Source organism: Porites lutea, chromosome 14, assembly GCF_958299795.1.
Source record: "Porites lutea chromosome 14, jaPorLute2.1, whole genome shotgun sequence".
In the NCBI taxonomy this organism is placed as follows: Eukaryota; Metazoa; Cnidaria; class Anthozoa; order Scleractinia; family Poritidae; genus Porites; species Porites lutea.
The window spans coordinates 18,015,346-18,042,030 of record NC_133214.1 but is presented as its reverse complement, the minus strand read 5'-3'; the positions used below and the strand labels follow the sequence as shown (position 1 = coordinate 18,042,030).

The 26,685-nt window shown below is 36.8% G+C and overlaps 1 protein-coding gene across 2 annotated transcripts; it reads left to right on the top strand.

Annotated features, from left to right (window-relative positions):
* The first annotated feature begins 1,462 nt into the window (after positions 1–1,462).
* Positions 1,463–26,662, top strand: LOC140924129 (prolyl endopeptidase FAP-like). Of its 2 annotated transcripts, none has more exons than XM_073374148.1 (27): positions 1,463–1,792; positions 3,349–3,462; positions 4,770–4,861; positions 5,836–5,910; positions 6,109–6,161; positions 7,106–7,193; positions 8,563–8,683; positions 9,106–9,361; positions 10,031–10,160; positions 11,715–11,756; positions 12,628–12,747; positions 13,426–13,508; positions 14,020–14,067; positions 14,589–14,647; positions 15,208–15,279; positions 16,232–16,282; positions 17,169–17,267; positions 18,185–18,254; positions 18,389–18,413; positions 18,802–18,908; positions 19,291–19,356; positions 20,427–20,481; positions 21,093–21,192; positions 21,970–22,028; positions 23,024–23,096; positions 24,196–24,269; positions 25,109–26,662. In XM_073374148.1, the coding sequence occupies exons 1-27, from the start codon at positions 1,609–1,611 to the stop codon at positions 25,211–25,213; spliced, it is 2,421 nt and encodes an 806-aa protein (XP_073230249.1). In that variant the 5' UTR covers positions 1,463–1,608; the 3' UTR covers positions 25,214–26,662. The 2 variants fall into 2 exon arrangements, with proteins under 2 accessions (XP_073230249.1, XP_073230250.1); XM_073374149.1 differs by lacking the exon at positions 25,109–26,662 and adding an exon at positions 24,469–24,578.
* The last annotated feature ends 23 nt before the right edge of the window (positions 26,663–26,685 follow it).

Sequence of the window (26,685 nt, the reverse complement as noted above, 5' to 3'; positions counted from 1 at the left end):
CGACCTAAATCTTCGTTAGTTTTCAACAAATCACTTTCAAACTCGGCAGCTTTACTGATTTTAAGGCGTTCTTTCCATTCGTGTTGACGAACTTTCGCTGTCTAGTCCCAGTAAAAAGTTTAAAAAAATACGGAGAATGGTCTATTCAACGAGAGACGTATTTGAGTCTTCCGGAACACAGAGACTAAAGTGTAAAGAGACGCTCGCCTATCAAATAAACAAGACAATCACACGCATGCCGCTTGGGTAGTTGTTACCTTAATGGTTTTATAATCTTCTCCTCGGCTGGATTTTTCTTTTTATCTGTCATTTCTGCTTTAAGAGAATTCCAATTTACTCTTACAAAGTTGTCCTTGAAAAACATGGGCAAAAGGCAGTGAAAAGATAGATGACGTCATAATGGCGTCCTTTACATCTTTAGGCTTGCACGCGCATGGAAGATTTTTCTAATAATTTTGATAATAAGTTAATTTGTGTTCTACAGTCCTTGGTGTTATTCAAAGCAGTGTGTGCTTAAACAAATTTTTATTTGCTTCTGCGATTATGATTTTTCAAAATTATCGTCGACAACAACTCAAATTGCATTCTGAATCCAATTTCAGGCTTACATGACGGGCTACCGGAATTTAGGTCTATGAGGGGGCGGATCGGCGGATCTGGTTTCCGTTTGTACACATGCTCTATATGGCGAATCTCTTTTAGATTGAGGCTGCAAGAGACGCCCTAGTAGGCTCGGTTTCTAGCCGTAGGTGTCTCGATGCGTGCGTAATTCTCTCCACCTTAGTGGCGATGAGAGTAGCGCGCGCCATCGGATAAATCACTCTCAAACGAATAAGTATTAGGGAAACTATGCCAATCACTTCTACCACTGGATATCATTACCCTTCTTTTGAACAACTGGGGCCAGATTAAAAACAAAAGCTTGCAAACAAACAAACAAGCAAACAGGCTATTAGAACCTAGAGGATGATGATAGACAAAGCAGATCAATCTTTTCTTTGATTTTTTTTTTCAGACAGCTTTGAAAACCTTCGCCGCTTATAGCAGGAAACGTTTCTTCATTCAAAATATTATAACCTGGTTTTCACAGAAACTTCTATTGCCCACTGGGCAGAAGAACTTCCAACCCCCCCCCCCCCCCAAAAAAAAAACCCTGATCGCAGGTTACCCCACCCCCATCCTAGCTATGGTTACAAGATTTCGTCTCTGAGGAGAACAATGATGAGAGCGAGTTAGGGGTAAAAATAGTATGTTTTTGATCGAAAGTGAGTGGAAGAAATAACAAATTGGCAATAAAAAGCAAGAGGCTCTTTTGATTCAGTTGAAAATCTTTGTCATGTATTAACATAATTTCAGGGGTAGCGCCTGCATAATTTTCATATTTTATTTACCTTCAATCATAATGTATGACATGAATTGCTGACATTTCGCGGGCTCGGTCTGAAAATAAACAGCATGTTAATGAAGTGGAGAGACTCTCGACGAGGTTGCATGATCGACCAGGAATGCTGATATGACGCGAAGGTGTTGAAGAATACAGTGATATTGCGGGACTAAATGGAGTCAAAATATTGTTGAAAGAGGAAAACATATTTTTAAAGTCAAGAAATGGCGAGTCACTACTCGGCAGGTCGAGACGACTCAAGCGAGAAAGTTCATCTGATGAATGAGGACGACTCGCCATCCAGTTCTCCGAGTCGCGTAAATCGAAAGAGTTTGGTTATTTTCTTCGGGGTTACTGTGGTGGCAGTGGCATTCGTGATCTCTGCAGTAATAGTATCCATCTATTCTGGTAAGAGATGACTTTTCTTTTAGCTGTCTTTGTAAAGGTGTGCTTTCAGGAGGCGTTTAGTAGCGATCATTTGACGTAGAGTCGCGGACCGCCGACTTTAATTATAGAAGCCAATTCAAGGCAGCTGTTCTTGTAAATAATGTTTTCCTTTAAATTGGGATAAGTTTTCTTCAATATCTTAAATAGAACAACCTCTAATTGCTATTTTTAGTTGTTTGGAAGTACTGGAAGTGTAATATTTCGATTGACCTCTTCTAAAACTGTCCTATTTGCCTGTTTTAAAGTTTTAGCGACCTGTTTTTCGAGCGGTCTCTCCTGTCAACGATCTGTACCCTCGATTAAGTTAAGTCATTAACGTTAAGGGGGATCTTTTCAGTCTATTTTTTCTCCTTTCTTCTTAACCTCTGGCTTATTTTTTTGAAGGAAAAAACTTAGAGCGTTGTTGAATTGAATCGCTTCCTCACTCACGTCGATACACTGGAGATATCATATTACTTGTAAAAAATCTTGCTTGCTTGACTTTGATTGTAAACAATTTCCTTATGGTTCGAAACACCTGCTTCTTGTATTTTCCCCGGGAAAGATCAATTTATGATCCAAACAATGGCAAAATTCTTCAAAGACTTGCTTTTAATCGAAGCATTGAGTGTGTTTGACAATTATAACGGGTAGCTGGCATGAACGATTTATTTTTTAGAAAACGATAAATTGAATAAATTTTGACGATATGCGTTGCCCGGTTCCCGCATTAATTAACACCAAATCGAATTTGTAGGTTTCGTTAAATACTTGTGTTTAATTTGGTATTTTCTCTAACTTTAAGTTTCAATCAAATTTTAAACTTAACATCTTAAATTTGGGGAAAAAAAATGACGTACGTATTAAATGTAGTATGAAATGTACGTGAGTTAGAGTCAGTTGAAGTGTATATTTTCAGCTAATATTTTATACTCCTGGTTTTATTGTGTGGGCTGTAATTTGCGCATTTGCATGATAACATACTAGGAAACCAAAAATAAGTGGGAAAATGCCAAAGAAATATAACACTAAACTCTTTGAAAAGCACCCTAGGCATTGAATATTATGTGAAATAAGTAACAAGGAATGTGTTAGGTTGGCAGGGAAGGGTAAATTTGAAGGGGGTGTTTGTTTTGATGTTTTGTGAGAAAAAAAAGTCCTACGATTTCTTTACAGGATGTTTTCATTCAGGCAAGAAAATTTTTTAAAAAGTTCATGGTTAATTTAATTAACCCTTTCAGGCCTAATGAGAGCCAAAGTTGAAACAATCACAAAGAAATTTATTGTTTGTTAAAACCTGAAATATTAACAGCGTTGTACAAGTGCCCTACCAAAGAGGTTTCTTTTGAACAACTTTGATTAATTGGAGCAGAGAAAACTTACAGATTTCCTGCAAAAAAATAGGGAAAATAAACTAATCAATGCAAGGGAGGGAAAACAGAAGAAACAAGAAAAAGTTGAGAAATTACATTACAGTAACAAATTGTTCAATGCAGATATAAAGGAAAATATTTTTCTGTTTTTTTTTTCTCTTCTAGGCAAAGGTGGATCATTTAACAAAAAAGTAGCTCGTAGCTCAGATAGATTTACATTTGATGATATTTTTAGTGGTAGATTTTCTCCTGCTGGGTATTCCTGTCAATGGGTATCAGGTTGGTATCATTTTTCAGTCAAATCTAGTTAATTCAGACACACTATAGGGGGCCATAGAGAGTTTCCATGTTTAGGGGGTGTTTGTCTTATGCTAGTCATGTCATTAAAGAGGCCCTGCCAGGGTAAATTCCGGCAAGCAATATGGCCCAAAAAGGAGCGACAGTGCGCAAAATGAAATCGCAACAAGAGACAACCTCTCTTGGCCAAATTGTGAACATGACAGCAAAGCTGACAATAAGCGACAAGCACTTATAAACACTGACATGAGATGTTTTAAAATTCAGACAGGCGAAATGGGACCCCCGGCAAGGCCTCATTAAAGTAATAATTACAACTTGTAGCAGGACAAAATATCAAATATAAAAGAGGACATTAAATTAGCTTTGTCAAATTAAACATCTCAAACCTTCACATAGCCGTCGTCTGGTGGACTACAATGTATGTCCATGGAAACACTTAAAAAATCACTTTTAATCAAAAGTGCTCTCTGCATAACTCGTTCAAAAGAGACTGATATTGACTTCTACAATTCAGTCTATGCATTGTACTATAGTGCTGGGCACAGTAATACATTGTCAACTGAATAGTTTTCTTCCTTCAGAAGGAATGCTTTATTGTAGCATAAGGTATCTACGTTAACGAGGTTGCCTTTCTATGAGAATCTACTGTCCATTGTCTGCATTAATGGTTTCTGTATTAAGCAGGTTGAATTTAGAGAAAATGTAAGGGCTTTCCCCAGGGACAAAGGAAACTCTGGGTAATAATGGGGTGTCCGTAAAGTGGGGTTTTGATTTAGTCATGAATACAACCATGAAATGAATTCATCATAATTTGGCAAACCAAGGTCACGCAACAGGTTTCTCCTTCTTACCTTGTGTACTTTCATTGTTACTCTAAACCACTCCTTGCTTTCCTAGTAATGGTAAAATTCTAAAGGTAAGACCCTCTCTGTACAAAAGACTCTATCCTAGAACTTGCCAAAAAGTCTCCTATCATAAGCAAACGGCTTATTTTTAGGCGTTGCCCTCAAATTATTGACAAAATAAAAGAAATAAAAGGACAAAACTCATCAATCAAGCCTTTTGTAAAACAAAAATTTCATGCATTAAACCAATTTTGACGCCAAGTGTTCAAGTTATTGCCATTTGCTTCCATGTTGTCATATGCATATTAAATTTTCAGTTTACATCTAGCAGTTTATCAAGGCTTTCCTTTCATTAGTTTAAAGTTTCAGAGAAGTAATACCTGTTTAATTGACAAAATCAGACTTTGACTAACATTATTTCCTTGTCCTTTCCTTTCTTAGATGATGAGTATATTACCTCTAAACCTGAGGGACTAGTGTTAATAAATTTAACCAAAAATAAATCAGATATTTTGCTAACTCAGGATGACAAGGTGAGTGTCATTTCTTTCATAAATAAGCTCAGACTATGACATGGTCAATAAAAAGGCACTACTTTGCTGCTTTTTTGTGTTTACAGTTTCTATTGAAACTGAAACACTATTCCGTCATGTCTTGTCTGTAATGTCTGTAACATGCCTGTAAGTAGAGAAAGCGATAATTCTGAATGCCAGATTCCAAACACTCTTTGGTTCAGTTTGCAAATTTAAGGAGAGTCTTTAATGCTCTATTTGTTGCTAGTCAGTATGTTAATTAATTTTTTCTAGTTTAAAGATACTTTGCAAAAAAGTTATAATTGTGATCATTGGCATGCTGGATGACATGAAGGTGAAGTGTGACCTGTTGAGTCAGAAGAAAATTGTTTTGCGTGAGAAAAAGTCACGCTTCATTTAACGCTAGTCATCGGCATGCTATGTGACATGAAGGTGAAGCATAACTTAATGCATCAGATAAATAAGTATCACCTTGTGCATTGAAAAGGTTTTCTCTCATGCAAGAAATCATGTTCTATTTTCTTGGACAAAACAGGTTACATTTCATGTTTTTATGACATAGCAAGCCCATAAAAATGCAAGTGCGTAAAAGACATAATGAAAATTGTAAACACATGCTCTCTTTAGAGAGCTATTTTTAGCGTTGTACAGGGCTGTCACTAAGAAGCAGGGGCTGGGGATTTTCCCTGGCTACTAAGAATGTGGCCCTCGGCTACTTTCATAGGAAAATAATAAAAAAAATAGAATCAAAAGAAATCCTTACAAGCTGTTTGATTCCCTGCCTACTTGTTGTAAATACCTGGCAACTTGAAATCTCAGTGACAGCCCTGATATTGTAGTTGTACATTTGGGTGTAAAAGTAAGAAGGCCTTTAAACGGACCTTTTTACTTTGTTGATTTTGACATAAGTTTTTCCCATGATAGTAATGTACCAGTAGGGTTGTATTTAAGGAAGATTTTGTTTGTTCTTACAGGAAGATTTTGGCATCTCAACTCACTGGTTTTCCCCTGATAGACAGTATATTTTGTTTACCAAACACTATAAACAGGTGAGGTGTGGTTTTTTATTATGTGGTTGTAAGTGAGTGCAATAGATGCATAATGAATAAATTTGTTATCATCATCATCATCATCCAAGATTTATGTTCTGATGCTTCTCTTGCTGTATTGATGAGAGCCTGAGTAAGAATCACTAACAATAATAATGTATTTATTGTGATATTGTTTCATTTCTTTTTTATCTCCAGCAATATAGGTATTCTTTCTGGGCAGAATATCATGTGCTTGACATGGCAAAAAAGTAAGCATGTCATTATAACGATTTATTTTGCTACCTTGATGCCTGTGGCCTGTAGTGTGCTGTGTCTTTCATTGTTATTTGCCCATATCTTTTCTTTGCTCTTCCCTTGTCATGCAACGGACTCTAATTTATCATATTATATGTACATATCATTACCATTATTGATGCTTAAAATACTGGAAATTGCATAATTTTTGTACCTTCTAGTTTTCTGGTGGAACAGGCCTACAGATCCTCACATTCCCTAATATTAGCAGCTGCCCATCGGAAAAGTTATTAAAATCCCTGTCCTTGTCAGTGTACAATGACTGATTTTCTCTCCCTATCCCATTTTTCCAACCATACAGTCACCCGTCAGTTTCTCTACCCTCCCTCCCCTCCCTGTCCAGTTCCAGTTCCAGTTTCAGTATACTTCTCCATTTAGCAATCCTGTTGCCATGGAGTTGCACTGTTGAATTGAGTTCAAGCAAAGCACCAAAACGACCTTTCACTTACGTGCTGCTCTATGCTTGGTCAATAAAGATGTTCTGCATTTTTGAGATATACTTTTACTGATCCAGGGGTCCCTTTGGTATGCCGCTGCGACTTTGCAAAAAGCATCTTCTTTGTCAACATAGCATTTGGACAACAACAACAAACATGGCCAATATAAATGAATTTCCTAAATCTACCCTTCTTCCTTGTATCTGTTACAGGTTAAAACTGAATTCAGGTTAAAATTCTTTAACCTGCCTGTAGGGTTGCTTCTCATTTTCCCTTGTCTCCTTGCCCTAAATCATGAATAATCAGGGCTAGGAGACAAAGGAAATTGAGAATCAACCTAGATTAACAAAAAACTTCACCTGATTTTATTTTTGACCTGTAACATACCCATGACTCACCCTACTCCAACTGCCATTTTCATTCACCTTTTTTGATAAAATTAATTGTATCTTTTCTTGCAGAACTACAACTCAACTAAAAGCTGGTATAGAGGGAGAAGATCCAACTAAAATACAGTATGCAACTTGGGGAGAGAAATCAAATGCTTTGGTAGGAAACTGATGCAGGCTAATCTTGAAAATAACTTGAGTGCTTGCAGCTTATCCTTTCAGCTTCCTTGCGAGTAGAGGCTACATTTCCGACAACCGTTCAATTTTCTATCGTGCACGCTTGAAATTCGTCATGCGATTCGCAAGCAAGATTAATCGTCAGGTTTGTCGTCAAATGGCGCAAGTATCAGGGAATAAAAAAATTGTGACAACTTTGATCTGCAACGCAAGACTCACACAAGACTCTCACAATGCTCTAAACCGGTCAAGAACAGGAAAAAAAACGTTTTTTTTAAATCTATTCGTCCAGATTTCTGAATGGATTTGAACGGTTGTTGGTAGAGGCTACTTTTTGCATGCCAGCTCACACAGCGAAAATGTAGCCTCTGCTCGCAGGGTACCTTTGGGCAGGCAGCTCTCACATTATGCTTGCTCTGAGCCACTCCTTGCCCATCTTAGTTAACCCGTTAAGTCCCAAGAGTGACCAAAGGCAATTTTCTCCCAACAAAATCAATACATAATCAAGGGAAAATGTTGTGAGAATCAAGAAAATAATCACATGATGGGAAAAGCTTTAATATGCAAACAAGTTCTCTTAACCAATTCTTCCAGGAAATGTATGGAGATCAGTCTGGATTGTATTTGGATACTGGGGATTAAAGGGTTTATGATTAAGGGGTGAACTTGCCTGGATCCTTGCCCTTTGGACAAGTAAGCTATAAAATTCATCCATTTGTCCTGGACTAACAGGTGGGCCTTTTTTTGAGCCCAGCTTCTGGGTTGCCACCTCAAGGGAGGACACAGAAAGCAAAGCTTTTTTAATGTCAGAAACAGCTAGGAAGCATACAAAGCGAAACCTGCGATGATTTGCTTATAAGAGTAGTTGCCTTAAAGTATTGCTAATATGCAAAGCTAAGCCGAAATTAAGGCACAGATTAATTTTTTTCTGCAAATTCAGGATATCATGTGCTGGAATGGGTGAAACTCTCATGGCATCATTGAATCGCAGTTGACCTTGAGTATTGCAACAAGTTTGGTCAGCCTCTCAGTAGCTACTTGATAACATACATTTTGTCCTTTCAAAAATCATGGAGCATCTTGGTTCTTTGCCAGTGAAAAAATAATCATCAAGTAGCAAACATTTTAATCCAACTAATAAAAAATTCTCCTTAATTCTGTGACATACTATGAAAGATCAAATATGAAAACAATGTGAGTGCAGCCTCCAAAAGAAGCCAAAGAACAATGGGAAACACAAGGGAGTTCTGGGATTTTTTTTCTGCAGTGCATGATAGCCAAAGTATATTCATTTTGTTTAGGTGTGTCATTATAAATTAATGTAATTCTCGAACTTACTATCTTTATTGTAGGTTTTTGTTTATGCAAATGATATTTTTTACATGGAGTCACCTTCAAGTTCTGTTGTGCAGTTAACGCATAGTGGAGTAGAACACAAGATCTTTAATGGAGTTCCTGATTGGGTTTATCAAGGTAATTTACACCGTTCATCTCAGTTAATTTTCTAGTTTTTACTATTATTCCATTCAGCAACAAACTTTCTTTGAAGGGAGAATTTATCTGGAAGGTAAAATTTTCAAAGCCTCCAAGACATGTTATTTCTAGTAGAACCCTGTGAAGCTCCCATTTATTTTTACTTTCACTAAGTTTTTCAGTGAATTTGATTTGAATTCCTGTTAACTACCTTTTTTACCACTATAATGTTGCCATTAACTATTCTTCATTTCTGTTGTGAGTTTAAGTTAGCCAGGAGTTGCGATGTTTCAATCCAGTATTTTGAAAGACCTCACTTAAATCCCCACACCTCCCCTCTGCAAGGAAATACTGTGATAACATTTCAAGACTTTTGTTTGATAACTTGCCATCGTACATCAGGTTTGTCTTTTTTTCAACAGAGGAGGTGTTGAATTCAGACCACGCCCTCTATTTCTCTCCTGATGGCCAGTTCCTAGCATATATTCAGTTTAATGACTCAAAAGTCAACTGGTATCAATTTCCTTGGTATGGAGACAGGAAGAATGCCTATACCACCATAAGAAAAATTGCTTATCCAAAACCAGGATATTCAAATCCCACAGTAAAGGTGTTTGTTATTGACCTCAAGAACAATAAACGGGTCCAGCTGCCTGAGCCATCAAGTTTCAAGGACATGTGAGTGTCTTCATAGATTTTCAGCGATTATTTAATTGCAGCTTGATATTCTCTTTATGTTTTTAACTGCCTGCCTTGATTAGCCAAGCTAACATCAAGCCACTGGAAATAGCTCTCTCTGCATGCTGCTTTCTCTGGGATAAGTTGTTGTAAAGGAGAGTTGTAATATTTTAGCTGGCCGTTAAACAGCGTTCCAGTTAATTCTTTCAAGCGGAGAGTCATGGAGACTATATGAGGGGTCACCAGCGTGCAAAGAAAGCAGTGTCCGATAGCCTGGGGCTAGTGGATTTTGCTAGCGAATTATGTTCTTAACTTGCCCGACTGGCAAGTGAAGTATTTTGAGGAATTCAACGTACAGGAGAACTGTGAAATCAATTCTACTCATCAAAAAATTTTGGGGGCTAGTTGAATTAATGTTTGGGCTAGTAAATGTTAGCTTCAGCTTGCCTGAATGGCAAGCTGTAAAAATGACTTTCTTTGTGCCATGGGTCACCCAGACCACTCGATAATTTTTTTTGTTATATTTACTTACCATTTATATTTCATCTGTTGGGCCAGGAAGCCTCCTTTGTTGGGTCACTGACCCGAGACCCATCTCTTATCTTTGACACTGCCTTGAAACTTGACATAAAATTACGTATTAAGTTTTAGTGCTCTTTCTATTTACAGCGATCATTATGTAGTGAATGTAGGCTGGGTATCAGAAAAAGCTGTCTCTGTTAACTGGCTCAACAGGGACCAGAATGAAGCTATTCTTCATATATGTGAACAGCAGTCAGCTCACTTCATTTGTAAAGAAGTAAGTCCAGCTTAATATTCAGGAATTATTGGATAAGGCTGAGTATAATCTGAACCCCTCCAGATGTACTTAATATTATTCCTCAAGCTCTAATGGCCTCTGAGTCAATAGCCCATGAGGCCTTTGGCCTCATGGGCTATTGACTCAGAGGCCATGAGGGTGAGAGGAGTAATTGTTTTAGTAAAATCCAACTAGTTGGTCAAAAATATCAAGCAAAAAAAAATTTTGGCTAGTTAAAGCTAGACTTGAATCCTTTTTTGCCGCCAAAAAGCCCGCGGTTTTCGCTACTAGGGGGCTATAACATATAGCCTAGTAGTAGCTCAACCATCAGAACGCAACATTGATAATAGACCACTAGTTGGAATTTACTAAATAAATAATATCTCAAATAATATCTTCAAGGAAATGTAAGGAGATCTCTTTGGAATGTGGGTATGTCGATATGAGGGTTAATATTGTGGGTGACAAATAATATTATTACTCCATAATTTTTGTGTAAAATTTCAGCATTAATTTAAAATTCCAAAAATTACAAAATTGCTATGGCAATGTTCTGGAAACGATTCAGTGTCAAGGTTTTAAGATGTTATGAATAAAGATCTCAGGGTAACAAAAGACGCTTTAGGAAACCTTAACGCACAAAGGAGTACATCAAGAAGGATTCTAACAGTATATTGTTGAAAAATTCAGAAAATTACAGAACTTAAGCCCAAGTTTATGCTCTAAACTTTACAGTGTCTGGAGTTCTCGATATAATAAACAAGAAGAAACCCTGCTATTGTGAGCATAATTTGTCAACCATGATATTGATTGGTAATCAAATGGTATAATCTTGGAATTAGGGAATAATTTCTTGTGTATTTTGTCCAAATTCTTATGATTGTTTCAATTTGGACAAAATATGCATGTCACCACTTGATTACAAATACTGCATGTTTTAATGGATCATACTTACATGTGTATTGAACTTTTTTTGGATGATGATAGTGGTTACGGCGATGATTAAAGGCAGGTTTTCACCAATGACAGAGTTGGAGTCAGAGTCATAATCAGAAGCATAGAGTGAAGATCTAGTGAAATCAGCATTCTGATTCTGCTTATGACTCCGTTGCTTACATTCTGCTTATGATCTAGTGAAAACTAAATTGTCAGAGTTGGAAGCAGAAGGGGAAGAACTAAACCAATCACAAAGCGTGGGAACATGCATTGTGATTGGTTTATCCTTCCCCTTCTGCTTCCGACCCCCACAATCTGGTTTTCACTAGATTATAAGCGGAACATAAGCAATGGACTCGTAAGCAGTGTCGGAAGAAATGGAAACGTTCTGATTCTTCGGACTGCGATTCCGTTGCTCTTATGACTCTGCTTACGACTCCGATTTTTGATTTTCACTAGGTCATAGGAGCTCTTACAACTCCGCTTACAACTCCGCTTACAACTCCGACTCCAACTCTGTCGCTAGTGAAAACCGGTCTTAAGAAAGCGGGGGATGACTATAATGACATTGTTTGTGGACAGTGTACATTATTAATTCTTTCTTTTTATTGTTTTCAGAATTCCAAGCTGACTGTAAAGGGTGGTTGGGTGGATGATAAGGTGAGATGTCTTTTTTTAAGCCTCAGTGTAAGTTTCACTGTCTGGTTTATGGAGTAAGATTGATTCAACCTTACTTACAGGGTGGATCTTGTGAACTATCTTACAAAGTCTCTTTGTCAGTACAATAGGAATTGTATGTAGAACGGTATGGAAGTTGATATTGTTGCTAAAAATGGTAAAGAGTCCTTCTTTTATGTTGGTAAGACGAGATAGTCATCTGAGTGTGTAATAAACCTGAGGCTGATAGTACGTTCATTTTAACCCAAAGATTCCAAGCCTGCCAACTAAAAAAATGGTGGTTTTAAGAGTGGCAGAGCCACTCCCTTTGAGTGCCAAATGCGCTAGCCTCTAGTGGGCGTGGGGCCATGCTCTCCCGCCTCTTAGATGCCATTTCCTGCATTTTGAGATCACATTCAATGGAAATACTGCCCTCAAAATTATCGCAGGCTCATAGTTGGTTGCCAAAAGGGTAATAACAGCTGAGAAACCACAGAAAATTGGCAAAGAAGCGTACTAAAAAAACTGGTTTAACAAAGAAATGGAAGAGTTTCAAACACCGGGAGAATTCTAAGCCAAAACGGGAGGCCGTAAACATTTGACATAAAAAAGGTTGGTTTCTGGCCAAAGCCAAAGGGCTGGAATCTCTGTTAACCCCGCCCCCCCCCCCCCCCCTCTCCATTAGTGCTCTGTTTTATGGGTATTCTAAATTTTTACTTCAAGCCACATGGAAAGGACAGAATTGGAAAGAAAAATATGAGTTGAGACCTGGCAATCGAATTGGCATCTACTACGCTAAAGGCTGTATACTAACCAACTGTGACAATCCTTCCTCCTAGTGCTGATTTTAGGGTTTCCTCTTATCTATGTTTAGTACACCACACCTAAAGCCTCCAAAGATGGTTCATACTACATTACCCCCTGGCCATTTCCACAAGGCTCTGAAGGAGACTTTATTCACATAGCAAAGATGCGCATGAATCCAAAGGAAGGTGTAAGTATAGAAAAGATCTAATACAAGCTGAAGATAAAAAACAATTCTGAACTTTCCACACGGGATTAAACCGTTTGGCACTTAAAGAATGGGAGGAAAACTGGACCAAGTTAATTTTCACAAAGGCTTCTGTGATAGTGTTTTTTTTTTTTCAATATATTTATTGATAATCAGATTAAATAATTACATTTACAATACTCCAAAAAAAAAACACTTTAACAATAGACATTAACAGAGTAAAGCAAAATTAATTGTTAAATTATTACAGGGATAAAAGAAATTATAAAAAAGTACAACAGGGCAATGAAATAATACAGAGTTAATACAGTTAACTCAAATAAGGCGTCAGTATCCACTTTCTTTTAAAGAATTCTTTGTTGCTGATTTTTTCTTCTGTTTCATATTTAGCGATGATCTTGGCCCTAAATCCATAGATGTTTGGAAGGACTTGTTTGCTCCTACTTCTGTGATAGTTGCTCAAGACTTTCTAGTCAGCTATATGCTGATTTTTTTACAAAAATTTACAAAACTCAACAATACTAACTTCAATTACAGTCTTAGGAATCTTGAAACTGACCTAGCACTTCCAAGGCCAAAGACTAATTTCCTCAGGCGTAGCTTTAAGTACATTAATTAAAATGCAAGATTTTCTATTCACATTATATCTGTGTTCTTAAGGAACGGCAAACTCCAGAGGCTTTGACAAGTGGACCTTGGGAAGTGTTAAAGATTCTTGCGCATGATGATGTTAATGAAATAGTGTAAGTGAACCATTTAAGCTCCAATAGTAATGGATTCTTTTTGGTAACGGTTAATAAGATAACCTGCATCCCTGTTCAAAAGTTGGATCACTGGATAAATCTCCATCCAGTGGATAACACCTATCCTTTGGAGAGTGTTTTATATGGTGGATAGCGCTATCCAACATTTGAACAACCTGGTGCCTGGTACATATGTGGAGAACTTGAACAAGGGTTTTGGAGCTGTTTTAGTTCCATCTGTGGCACAGGCTATCAATCAGATAGAATTATTTACTATTGGAATATTCTGTGTAGTTGGTTTTAGCAGTCTCTTCTTAAATTACTGTAAGGCTGTCCTTGGTAGTGACATCCCACATAGAAGTTGTGCATGGAGAGGAATTTGTACTTCACTAGTTGCCGTGAATAAGACCGCCCTTTGAGACAGTTGAATACTAGCAATAAACATGATGTTTGCATAAATTTACAAAATGTCTGTTGTAAACTTTAATAAATTATTGTAACTTGCATACAGGTACTTCTCTGCAACAAAGGAATCACCAACAGAGGCACATGTGTACAGGTTTGTTAGAAATTTAAGATTGTGGAGATTATTAAGTTGCATTCGTGCAAAAAAATACTCCAATCATCACGTACATTTGCAATGAAACAAAACATGTGATAATCATGATTTTGGCAATGTAACATTTGACCTGATTAGTTTACTTGCCACCAATCACATTATTTCTTATAATTTATTATTGCAATGGCATACCAGAGTTTATGAGGAAAAGTTCGATGTTAACAGTAAAATAGCTCAAACAAATGCAAAATATTTAAAATTTCATTGTCAGAAAGTTGAGTACTGAAGAAATGGCAACCTTCAGCGATTATCCAAGAGATTTCAGACTCTAAACTGGAGACTGGGAGATACGGTCTAAATAGCTGGAGTCTCCTGGATTGTCTGAGAGAGTGGACAACACTGCAGTGCATTGATGCCTTCATTCTCTAGTATAGATAAGCATGTTTGCAAACCTTGTTTGGATATTAGAAAATTTACTTACACAGACTAATGTGTAGCTTGCTGCATGCTATTTCTTGCAGTGTTGACATAAGAACTACAGAACTCAAATGTCTGTCTTGTAATCTACCAACACTTAACCGTAAGTATGAGCGTTGAACCTCGATTATCCAGGGTGCGTAGCGTATGATTTTCATGAAATAACTAAGATTTCCTAATCCAGGGCTGTCAATAAGATTTTAAGTTGCTGGGTAAATACAACAAGTAGGCGGGGAATCAAAGAGCTAATGATTTCTTTTGGTTCTATTTTTCTTCTGCTTTCCTATGACAGTAGCCGGGGGCCACGTTCTTAGCTGCCGGGGGAAATCCCTGACCCACACCTCTTAATGACAGCCTTGCTAATGAGTAAGGCAGCAGGGACCACAGGGCTCTGCTAGCGTACAGTTCTACAGCTCAATTTATAGAAAGAGAAAAGTGGCAAGAGTGGCGGGGAGGGGTGAGGGGGGCGGGGTTCTGGAACTCCTTAAACCCTCCACAGAGTTCACCCTGGTCACGTGACAACACTGGGCCAGCTCAACTGTAACTGTGTACACTGGTTGAAGCTTTAATATTGTTACTTTTAACAAAACCTTTGTATTTAGACAAAAATCATTCCTCCCAAAAAAGTAATTCATATTAATTTATTTGTTTATTTTGTTGTAGCTGGAAATAAGTGTTCCTATTATGGTGCAAGTTTTAGTTTGAAAGGAAGCTGGTACACTTTACACTGTAAAGGTAAATGATAATCATCCAAAAATGATTATCTACTCTACATCAATTAATTATCTCCTTAATATGCACCAAGTCTGACAGAGTTGCCAGTAGAGCCCCTTATAATGGCATAATTGATACAAAAAAGAGTGAATAAAAACTCTTGCTTAAAAGCTCTTGCAGTTGTACTTGCACTTGTTGATGTTTGCTTTTATATATATATATATATATATATTTAATTACCTACAAGCTTGGCGATTTTTTCAGAAATTTGCAGGTGAATCTGTCCAAAAGATTTGTAATTAAGGGATTCAGCTAATATCAGAGTTCATTTAGCGATTTATCACTTGTTCAGTGTTCTCCCTAAATTTAAGCTCAGCAGCTAAGGGACCATTCATGGCCGGTAAGGCAAAAAATATGCCTCACGGGTGCCCTTTTCTTTGGTAGGGGGGAGGGGGGGGAGAGGGGTAGTGGAGTGAGAGACATGGCCCCATCCTACGAGGAGCTAAGTTCTTTGAAACATCATTCTCTCATTTTAAGACCTCTTTTACGCAAATCAGCTCTTGATATCTTTAGACAACAATTTAAAACGTTTGATCCCAATAATTTTACTCTGTATTTACTGTTCTTTTTCCAAAATGCATGGCCCATGAAAAGAAAAGCTGTGTATACTTTAGTACTTTTCTATATATTTATTCATTTCCTTGACTGGATTGGAACACAACTTGCGTATTTTTTAAAACTACTTATTTCATTTTAGTAAACCTTCAAAAAGTGGCAGGTGGTAAGAAGTGTTGCTTCAGGCAGTAAATTTTACCAGTTACCGCCTGATAAGGAGAACACTGCTTGTTGCCATCCTGTTCGGAAATGAGGACAACAAAACATTTTGTCACCCTATGTATTGTGTGATGGCCAGTCATACTTGGTAGATATCACTTTTCTGGAAACTGATTTGTTTGCTTTACATTCTTTTTAGGTCCAGATATACCAGAAGTAACACTACGCAGTACACAGAAGGACCCTGAAGGTAGATAAATTTGTCAATTTAAGCAGTATTTGCCTGGGGCATATGAAGGTCCTGTGGTACAAAATGTAACTAAATTAATAAAGGTATATTAGCTAGATAGAACAACTGTTAACTGTGACAAAAGATGGATCGAATTGCAATAATCTCATTTAGATTCTTCATAGCCAATAACATCACAGCTTAATTCCATCACGACTTAATTGACCAATTAAAGCAATCATGATCAGGTCAATAACCAGAGCTGAATACCATCAACTGACATGATACAACTCACTTTGACTCCCAAGATGTCACTGATATCTTATCTTCTCTCAAATGGAGATCTCAGGAGCTTAGGTGATCTGACGCATGTCTCTGTGTGCTGTACAAACAGAGTAATGGATTAGCCACTTACGAATGTGACAAGTTTCAGAGAGAACATAAGAGCAGAATGGATACTATGCTCGCGTCTCTTAGGGATCGATTTGAGCTGCCACGTTGTACATGCAATTATTATAAGAACTCTTTTTACCCTAGAACAATAATTGTTCTTGGGTAAAAAGAGTTCTTATTATAATTATTACACAGTGGAATAATCTCCCACCAGAAATTATAGCATCTACTTTGCCATGTTCATTTAGGCAATCCCTGTCATTGTTGTAATTTTTATTATTTAAAGCAGTCTGCAATACTCTGTTAAGAGTGAAGACTTATTTGTGAAATAAATAAATAAATAAGATAACTACTGCAGAAGTTGTCGGAATTTCAGGGAGTGTTACAAAAACCCTATTCAGAACTACACTTGCTTGGATGATCATATTTCACCTATACTTATTAAATGACTCCTGGTTTCAGACCATTGACAGTTTTTCAATGTTTTCTCTGTTTATTTTTTCTTGTAAACCAGTTGTAGTGCCACTTCAATACAACAGAGATTTAATGGACAGACTCGATGGAGTTAAATTGCCAGGAATAAAGACTTACACTGTCAAAAATGGAGATTATGGTAGGTGTTTCTATTATTATATCAGACTCTTGTTCATTAAAAGCTATGCTGACAAAATTGCCAGTGATAGTAGATGGACACCTTAGAATGATGATCTTCTTTACTTATGTTATACTACTACATGAGAAATTTCTGCAATTTGATTGGCTTAGAGCAGCGGTATTTCAGCTCAATTTGAAATACCTACATGTGAAAATTACAAACCTTTTGCGGGTAGTAGTATAAACAAATAATAGCATGATTTGTATGTGATATTTGGCAAAAATACCACTCATGATATTTCAAAATTATCTCAAATTTTACTTGCCTAATGGCTCATGAAATTACGTATAACAATTTTGAAATATTACTTGTGGTATTTATGCCAAATATCGCGCCTACAAATCATGCTATTACCTATACAAACGAATTCCATTGATATCTTACAATAGCCTGAATTTCAGACATCTCTTCAAGTTGCATCCTTTTAGGGAGCATGAGACTTGAAAGGGATTACAAGTGTGGTTGGTTTTGTTGTGTTCACAGGTATTGCTGTTGAAGACAAAAACACCAGATGAGATCAGTTTTACTTTTCATGTACCAATCTAGCTAGATTTGGCTCCAATAGTAAAGTAATTGAAAGATGCATTGGCCAGAACATAATATTTCCACCTCTTATCACACAGCATAAAGTTTATTTTTAGTTCCTCTGTGGAAGGAATTATTGGGCTGAGAGAGAAACAAAAATTCCCTCATCTTTGTATATGAGAGTAAATTCACTTCTGGTGATAGATAATGATTGACATAATGAGAGTTTTTTGTGTAGCAAGAATGCATAGGAGCAAGTTAGTTGAATAAATCTTCACATTTTGAATTGTCACTTATGGGAATTTCAACTACGTCAACTTTATGATGATTTAATGTTCTTTGCTATGTAGATCTCTATGTCAAGGAGTACCGTCCTCCAGGTTTTACAGAGGACAAGAAATATGGCGTCTTGTTTTCAGTGTAAGTATCTCACTCTTGGAAGTGATTCAAAATCATCATCATCATCATTATCATTACCATCATCAAGAAACATTTTTCTTGAAAGTACAACTTTAGAAAACTAATTATGATAATTTTTTAATCTTCTTATACAGGTATGGCGGACCAAGTTCACAAAAGGTAAATACTAAAACAACTATTATTTTACTGAAGTTTGCTTACATTAAGTTTGATCAACATGTAACTTGTGGTGTCAAAATTCAAAATGGCATTTGATGTTCTTATACATAATCACTAGAAAATATAAGCTAGGGGAAGACTTTTTTGAAGTGTCAATATTATCATATTCATCTTCTACGATCATGTCCTCAATTCTCATGACCACTTTGTTTTATAAAGCATTGATAGCACAAGGAGAAATTTCATGCTGATCAGTCTTAGGGCTAAAAGGGTTTAAGGGTTTGATAACCATGTCGTGATGCAACTGAACTCACTAAGTGTTCAGAGAACTTTTTTTTCTGAGTTTCCTGTGTCACAGACTTATTAATTGTCCTATATGTACCAAAAGGTTGTGGACGCTTATGGATATGGATTTGAAACTGGTTATCTTGTCAGCAACTTTGACTTGATTGTGGTGAATGTAGATGCAAGGGGAACCTGCTGCAGAGGAGAGAGGTAATAATAATAAATAAGTAATCTTAATAATAATCTTGTATTGATAACAAAGCTAACTATAAAATCCTATGTGCTAGTAATTTTGCTTAAAAAACTATTCAGTCAAAGCACTATTTACAATTCCTTGCAATTAAAAAACACTTAATTTTGATTTAAAATTCATTTCAATTCAACTAATAATAATAACAAAAACAACAAAAATAATAATAATTCCAACTGATTTTGAAACATTCCCAATAAGGTGAAAGCTCAAAGCATTCTCCTTTTTTCCCCATGGTTTGTTGAGATCCTGAAATTTTGCTACCATAGCAACATGACATAATGACTTCTCCTCTCTTTTGGGTTGGAAACTAACTATGAGATATAAATTTTGTCTTTGTAGGTTTAAGCATGAAGTTTATAAGCAGCTAGGGAAGACTGAAGCAGAGGATACAATAGCTGTTGCAAGGTATAACATGCTCTAAGTTTCCACCTGGGGAGCAAGGGTGGCACAGTGATGAGACCACTCGCCCCGCACTAATGTGGCCTGGGTTCAAATCTTGGCGTCAACGCCATATGTGGGTTGAGTTTGTTGTTGGTTCTCCCCCTTGCTACAAGAGGTTTTTCTCCGGGTATTCCAGTTTTCCCCTCTCCTTAAAAACCAACACTTCCAAATTCGAATTCGATCTGGAACACTCAGACACATTTCAATGAGTTCTCATGAACTCCTAAGTGCTCTGTGGGTAAAAAAATTACAACAAATTACACAATTACAATACATTTTGTATGCTGCTAAAAGGGAGAATATATTCAAAAATAAAGGCATTTCTGGTAGTCATTTCATTCACGCAAGGGCAAATGATAAACTGGAATAATGGGGTTGGAAAACTATACAGTGGATATTTCTAATTTCATGTAGGTGTTTAGTTAACCCTTTTTCTTCTAATAGTGGCCAAATGAAATATTTTTGTAAAATTTTAAGAAATAAATTGAACCATGCAAAAGTTCTGCCAAGGAGGATTCCATTTGAATGGTCACACCGTCACAGGATTTTGTCCACATAAGCAAAAATCATCTGATCATAAAGTCTCCCCATTACAGTCAACTCCCTTTATAGCGGATACTGTAGGGACCTCAAGTTAGTGTCCTCATTAGCGGGAATCCGTAATAGCGGGAGTTTATTTCAGTCAAACGTCTAAAATTTGGTTTTTCCTGGGATTTAGCTACTGTCCGTTTTATCGGGGTGTCCGTTATAGCGAGGTGTTCGTAAGGCAAGAGTTGACTGTACTGGCTCTAAAAGTGAAAGCTAAGGGACAATTAACTTTATTAGATTGCATTACTGGTCAAAGAATACTTTCATTGTGTTTGACTATAGTGTGAAAATGTGATCTTAGAAACAACATGAACAGTAGAAACAACATGAACCTTTTGACAAGCTGATTATTTCATTTTCACAATATGGTTACATTAAACAGTCATTGCCAAATATTTTAACTATAAGCTGGAGCTTATACACTTACAGTCTGTTCTGTTTTGCAGGCATATTGCTAATAAGAAGTATGTGGATGAAAAAAAACTGGCCATCTGGGGCTGGGTAAGGATATAACTCTATTACTAGTAACAACCAAAGGTAACGGAGTGCAGGCAACAATGATCAAGGGTCAAAATGCTTTTGTTCCAGTGCTGTGCTTTGCGTAAGCTTCATGTGACAATGATCAATGGTCTAATGAGTAAAACTAAAAATTTTAGAAGTATATCAGTGATATAGTTTATTCAGAAGATATCTGCTAATTGTCAGGCATTTTGCATTAATGTGTGCAGGAGGTTGTTTTGGGCTGCAGTACAAGATTCATAACTTGTTTCAGAAACTGCTGCCTAGAATGTGCACTCTGTATCTTTGTAGAGATGTCGATGGTCCAATCACATGATGGAAGATCAAGAGGTCTTGCAATTGTCGCTTTATCTCTTTTTTTTTTTCACAGCTATCAAAGCTATTTAAACCTTGTTTGTAATTTAGGGAGGTCCCTTAATAAGTAAGCAAATCTTAAAAAAAAATTATTATTATTATTATTAGAGGCTTAGCTTGCAAAATAGAATACATCCAAACAAAGTTTATTAAAAACCTGTGTGGCATCCTGCCTATTTTATTGACTGGATTTGAAATGCTGGGTATATAATATTGTGCTTGCTTGTCTTGTTGGTTAGTCCTACGGTGGCTTCTTGACGTCTTACATTCTTGGTCAAAAGTCTGATGTGTTCAAAGTTGGTATGGCTGTGGCACCAGTTACTGACTGGCGATATTATGGTAAGTAGGGCTGCTCTGGGAAGAATTAAAACAACAACCAGGTGCTAAAATACTTAGGCACTAGACTGTCCACACTTGGTTCCTGGGAACCAGTGCCTGGGTGCCAACAAAACTGGTACAAAATGGTGTTGCATTCACAGTACCCGATATATGACTGTGTAAATAGTTACTACATTCTGCCCTGTCCGATGCCATTTTGAAACATGAGCTTAGCAGTGAGTACAAAGCTGCAGTGGACTACCCCAGAACTAATATGTGGGATCTGATGCCTACTTTTGTGCCCGAGTACACTCTGGCACTGGCACCAAGCCCAAATGATACCAGTAGCTTGGGTTCTTGAAAAAGGGTATGTTCACAGTAGTGTCCAGTGAGTACTATTCTCGGGCACCATGCCCAGGAACCAAGTGTAAACACTGCCTTAAAAACTGTACCTTAATTGTTAAGGTATAAATGATGTGTCCATGATCTTGCTTTTTCCATCCCCTTTGTGATAAAAGACACTAGCAATGCAAGACCATCTTTAAAACTTGGAGGGACAACTTTAAATTGGAGTGTGAGGTTGGGGGGGGGGGGGGGTGCGAAGGATGTGTATTTTATGGGACAGATGTATCATTAGCTGTGATTTTAAGTAAGGAAGGCTGTTGTTTCTTCAGATTGTCTCAACAATTTTGCAGTCAGTTTATAATAGTTTGGTTTGCGGGTGTCACACTTGAGAGGGAATTCACATAATATGTCGCTATTAACATTAAAACTATATCTTTTTATATTGTGTTTCAGATTCAATATACACTGAACGATACATGCTGACTCCACAGAAAAACTTTGATGGTTATGAGGTAACTTATAATTTAATGGCAGTTTAAAGATCCAAAGTTAATTTGTAGATTCTGGTTTGGTCTTACTACTAACTAGAACACCCTCATCAGCCACAAAGAAGTTGCATCTTTGATGTACTTATGTATTAATTCATGTTACTATTCATTCAAAATATTTCCCCAATTCTGATTGGCTAAAAGCACACACATAATTCACCATAATCAGTTACTGATGACCAAATTTGGAAGAATTTTGTGTTTAACAAGGAAATGACGTCAAAAATGCAGCCTTCTACAGGTTAATGCACTGTTAACCGAGAAGACCTGGGGACAAGGTTGAGTTGTTTTCGTTGTGAAAACTAAAATGGCGGACACTTCACTCGTTTCAAGAGTAAGAACTACAGGTGGATTTAGGGAAAATAATGGCAAAAAACAGCAAAAACAGCAAGAAGATAATTCCAAGGGCGACATCTGCTTAATTCGTCATATCCTACTCAGCCTCATTCATTGATTGCTAAATATGAGAGTTTCTTAAGGGTGAAGATATGGTTAGGTTAATATTTTAGCTTTAATTTAGTGCAACAGTTATTCCTCCCAGTATAGGTACACAGAAATTGGAAAAAAATCAATTGTTTTAAAGTTCAAAATTAATTGCTATCCTTGATTTTTGCAAAACATGGTTAAGGTCATGCCCATTAGGTCTTTAAAGGGTGGGTGTAAACAAGGTGAAAGAGGTTCCATCAGCCATGAGTCCTGACACCCTAAATGGCAAGTTCCTTGTACGACATTTTTATGGTTAACTTCTTTTAAGACTTGCATTTATAATTTTCCAATTCCTAATGACTGGATAACATTTTAAGGACATATTTAACAGTCTCAACCTCTTACCGGTAAAAACGTGAATGTTTTATTTATTTTTTTGCATAGTCATAAGTGCATGCTTGCATACTCACTTATCTTAAAGATCAGCAAGACTTTTAGTATTTGCTATGTAGTTAATGTAGAATTCATTTCAGGTATCATCTGTACTACCCTTGGCTCCAAATTTCTCAAATGACAGTTTTCTTCTAGTGCATGGGACTGGAGATGGTGAGTTGATAGATTGCAATAAATTGTCTCAGCTGTAAGGTTGTTATCCAACTCTCACATCCAGGTGCATTAAATTAATGCTAGGTGTTAACCCTGTGATGGTCTGTATATAATTTCAATGCTGGGTGGTAATCCTGTGATGGTCTGGAATCCAGCTGATGGGCCAGCCACTTATCATTGTTATTAAAATTAATAAGGGAACTTGCAACTATTCATTCATTGCACTAATATTTACTTTTGGGGTTATTTGGGCCAAGAAAGATGGATGTAACAACATTATCATTATGTTATGTAGTGAAATATTATTACAGCCCCCTTAGAAGGTGGGGGTGCGCCATCCAATTCTCTAAATCCTGGCCCTGTTTCAGACCGAAAATGTCATTTTCACACCTGTTTTCAGACCTGGGGCCGGTTTCTCGAAAGTCGCGGTAACTTTTCGGGCCCAAAATCAACGAAACACGTCGGCTTCTTTGCTCATAGAGGTCAGCTACTTTTTTACAGAAAGAAGAAGCAACTAGTTTGAATAACGGTCTAAACAAAAAATATATCATAAAATCTGAATGAAAACGTAATTATGATTTGTTTTCCGAAAGGCCCACTGGTTTTACGTTATGCTTTAGTCATGTGAACGCTAAATTTCAGTCATTTTTTCAAAAGTTTGTTACAGGTTTACGCAGAATTTGTCTACGTGCAAAAGTACATAATTTAGTTTTCATCATTTTTTGTTCATTACTCATAGGAATTGATTGTGTGACTGGTAAATTGAAAGCTGCATTTTCTTGAATGAAAAACACGCTCTTTTGTTCTCAAATTTAGTGCCCAGAACGCTGAAAATCGCATTTTTAGGGCTTTGAAATTTATAATTTTCTGGGGCGGAACGCACTTTGACCTCCCCCCCTAGAAAAGGGGACCAACGGCCCCTTGTTGTTACAGTCGGTTACTCTATCCAAACCGCTGGCTACTTCAATTATTGAGAGCCCTGGTAAGGGAGTGTCTCTACACTCTATGAGAGGTCAACATCATCACTTGGCAGTTGATGGATGGCCTTCTCTTGTTCCTTGTTTACTATTTAATACACCTTTGTGATTTTCTCCTTTAGACAATGTACATTTTCAGAATACTGCACAACTAGTAGCAGCCTTAACAAAAGCTGGTGTTAAATATCAAGTTCAGGTAAGTGTCTAATGTATAAAAATGTAAAATTCACACAACATTAAGCCATCTTCAGCTTCATTTGAAAGTAGTTCAACTGATGCTTGGGGATTTTGACAAAACGTGTACAGTAAATTACTCTCAGAAGCTTTCACTTGTTTGGTCGCACCTTACATTTTTATGGAAAAGTTGTTAACACTTTTCTTACTTCTCTCTTCAGTTTTACACAGACAAGAACCACGGACTGTTAGGAAAAGAGACGCAACGACACTTATTCCAACTGTTGACTGACTTTCTTACAACTCAACTTAGAATTTAAGAAATTAAAATGTAAAGTAACTTCTTTCGTATTTGATTATACTCAACTCCTTAACCTTTTAACAGTTAGAGCACTGCACAAATTAAGGTAGAGGACAACCCAATGAGCAGAAAATAGTAGAACAGGATAGAATTAAAGAGGTGTCATTTTTTGTCGACTGTTCAGGGATGCAACCGTTAAATTCAGAAAAGGGATGTGGGACGCTATCTTCTTAAACTAGCCCTGGTTGTCCAAATGTTGGATAGCACTATCTCTTGAATATAATAGTACCTTGTTATTATCCTCTGCATAGAGATTTATCCAAAGATTTATCCAGTGGATAGGGTTATCCACTGTTCAAACAGGTCAACCCTAGGCTAATCTTTTACCATCTGATAAAGTCCGATAGGAAAAAATAGGCATTTTCGCGATTTGTCTCAACAGGTTTTGTCCAGGGTTGTAGCTTCAGCTTGCCCAAATGGCAAGCTGTAAAAATGATTTTCCTTGCACCCTGCATGAAAAAGTTGTCACAATGCATGGTATTTTTTCTTTCTTTCTGCAGTTTTACCCCGACAAGAATCATGGGCTCAGAGGTGGGGGAACTTCAGATCACTTGTACCATCTACTCACAAGATTCCTGCTTGAAAAATTGTCCATTAGCAGTTGATGTTAAGCTTTGTCAAATACTCAGCAAGACTGTTTACAGCCTCTTTATTTTCATAACAAACTGGAAGGTACTTAACCCGTTAAGCCCAAAAATCCACAAATAAATTCCCCAAACTGATCTCTATACATTTCCTTACAGAATAAGTTGGGAGAAATTGATAAAAGATCAGAGATTCTTCTCTTTGTGATCATTTGATTAATTCTTATAGATGTTGCACTTGACAATCTATGGATATTGTCAGTAGAAAATTGATGTTGGTCTTTATTGGGACTTAAAGGGTTTTAACAAAATAATAGTAAAGGAGAGAAGCACTTATAAAGCATACACAGGTATAGCATGCGAATGAGCTGTCCTTCTCGAATGGAGAGCACAGCAAGCTGTAAGAGAACATATGAGCAACTCCCCAAGATGGAGAAATTGCTCATGACCAGAGTGGGTACTGGGGGGAAAAGGCACATGAGAGAATATTTTTTCTTGCTTTCCGCTCCCCACCCTCTGTTGCTCTGCATTGATTTAAACAATGCATCTGGTTAGTGCCTTCATAACATAATTTGAAAAAAATAATATTGGCTGGAAACAGTCTTAATAATAGTTTAAATCATGATTTTATAATGTTAATTTTTATGAAAGACTAAAATAATTTTTGTTGTTAATCGAGTTCATTTGTCTTGACAAAAGATGGAAACCTCCATTCATTTTTAATATTGTGCCAGCAAAAATTAAAGGGGGAATTCTAAATAAAACCATTCAAGTAATATTGGCCTCTAAAAATGGGTTTTATCTGTTAAAGCATTGTTATAATGGTTGATGTGTAATATAAAACAATGGTATAAAATTAACTTAAGTTTTCCAAGTTTTCTTACCTCTTTGAACATTATTTTTAGCGATACACATAGTTCTTTAAAGAGCTCTTTTGAAAAGAGACTGAATTTCGCTGTCAGACATTATGTGTAAAACAAGCATTTAAAAATACTTTTTTTGGAAGCAGCTCTGTGGGTTGCTAAATAAAACGTTAAGGGGCAAAATATATACTTACAAGCTTCTAGGTATTTAATTATGGTGGTGCTGTCTAAGTTATATCCAAGTATGGTTAATCTAACTAAGTTAGGTAAGTTAATTGTGTAATTTAATGAGTGACTTGGCTGACACAAGGTTATTGTAAAAAACGTTTTTGAAGACTTAGCATGGTAAAAAGCCCACTCACAGCAAAATATCCTGAAGTGTTTTTTGATGCTCAACCAAAATCAGGAAAATTCCACATCAAGTGTGGACTTTTCTGTATATTCAAAACAGATATATATATATATTTTTGGAAAACGTGCAGCTGGTTACTGTTTTAATGTTATAGTTTGAGATTTTTCATTGTTTTGCAAGTCTAAGATATAAAGAAAAGTAGGGAAAGCTCATTTAAGATTTTAAAAAAAGCTTATTAAAACTGTGTGAACTTTATTTCGTTTTTCTTTGATGCTTCC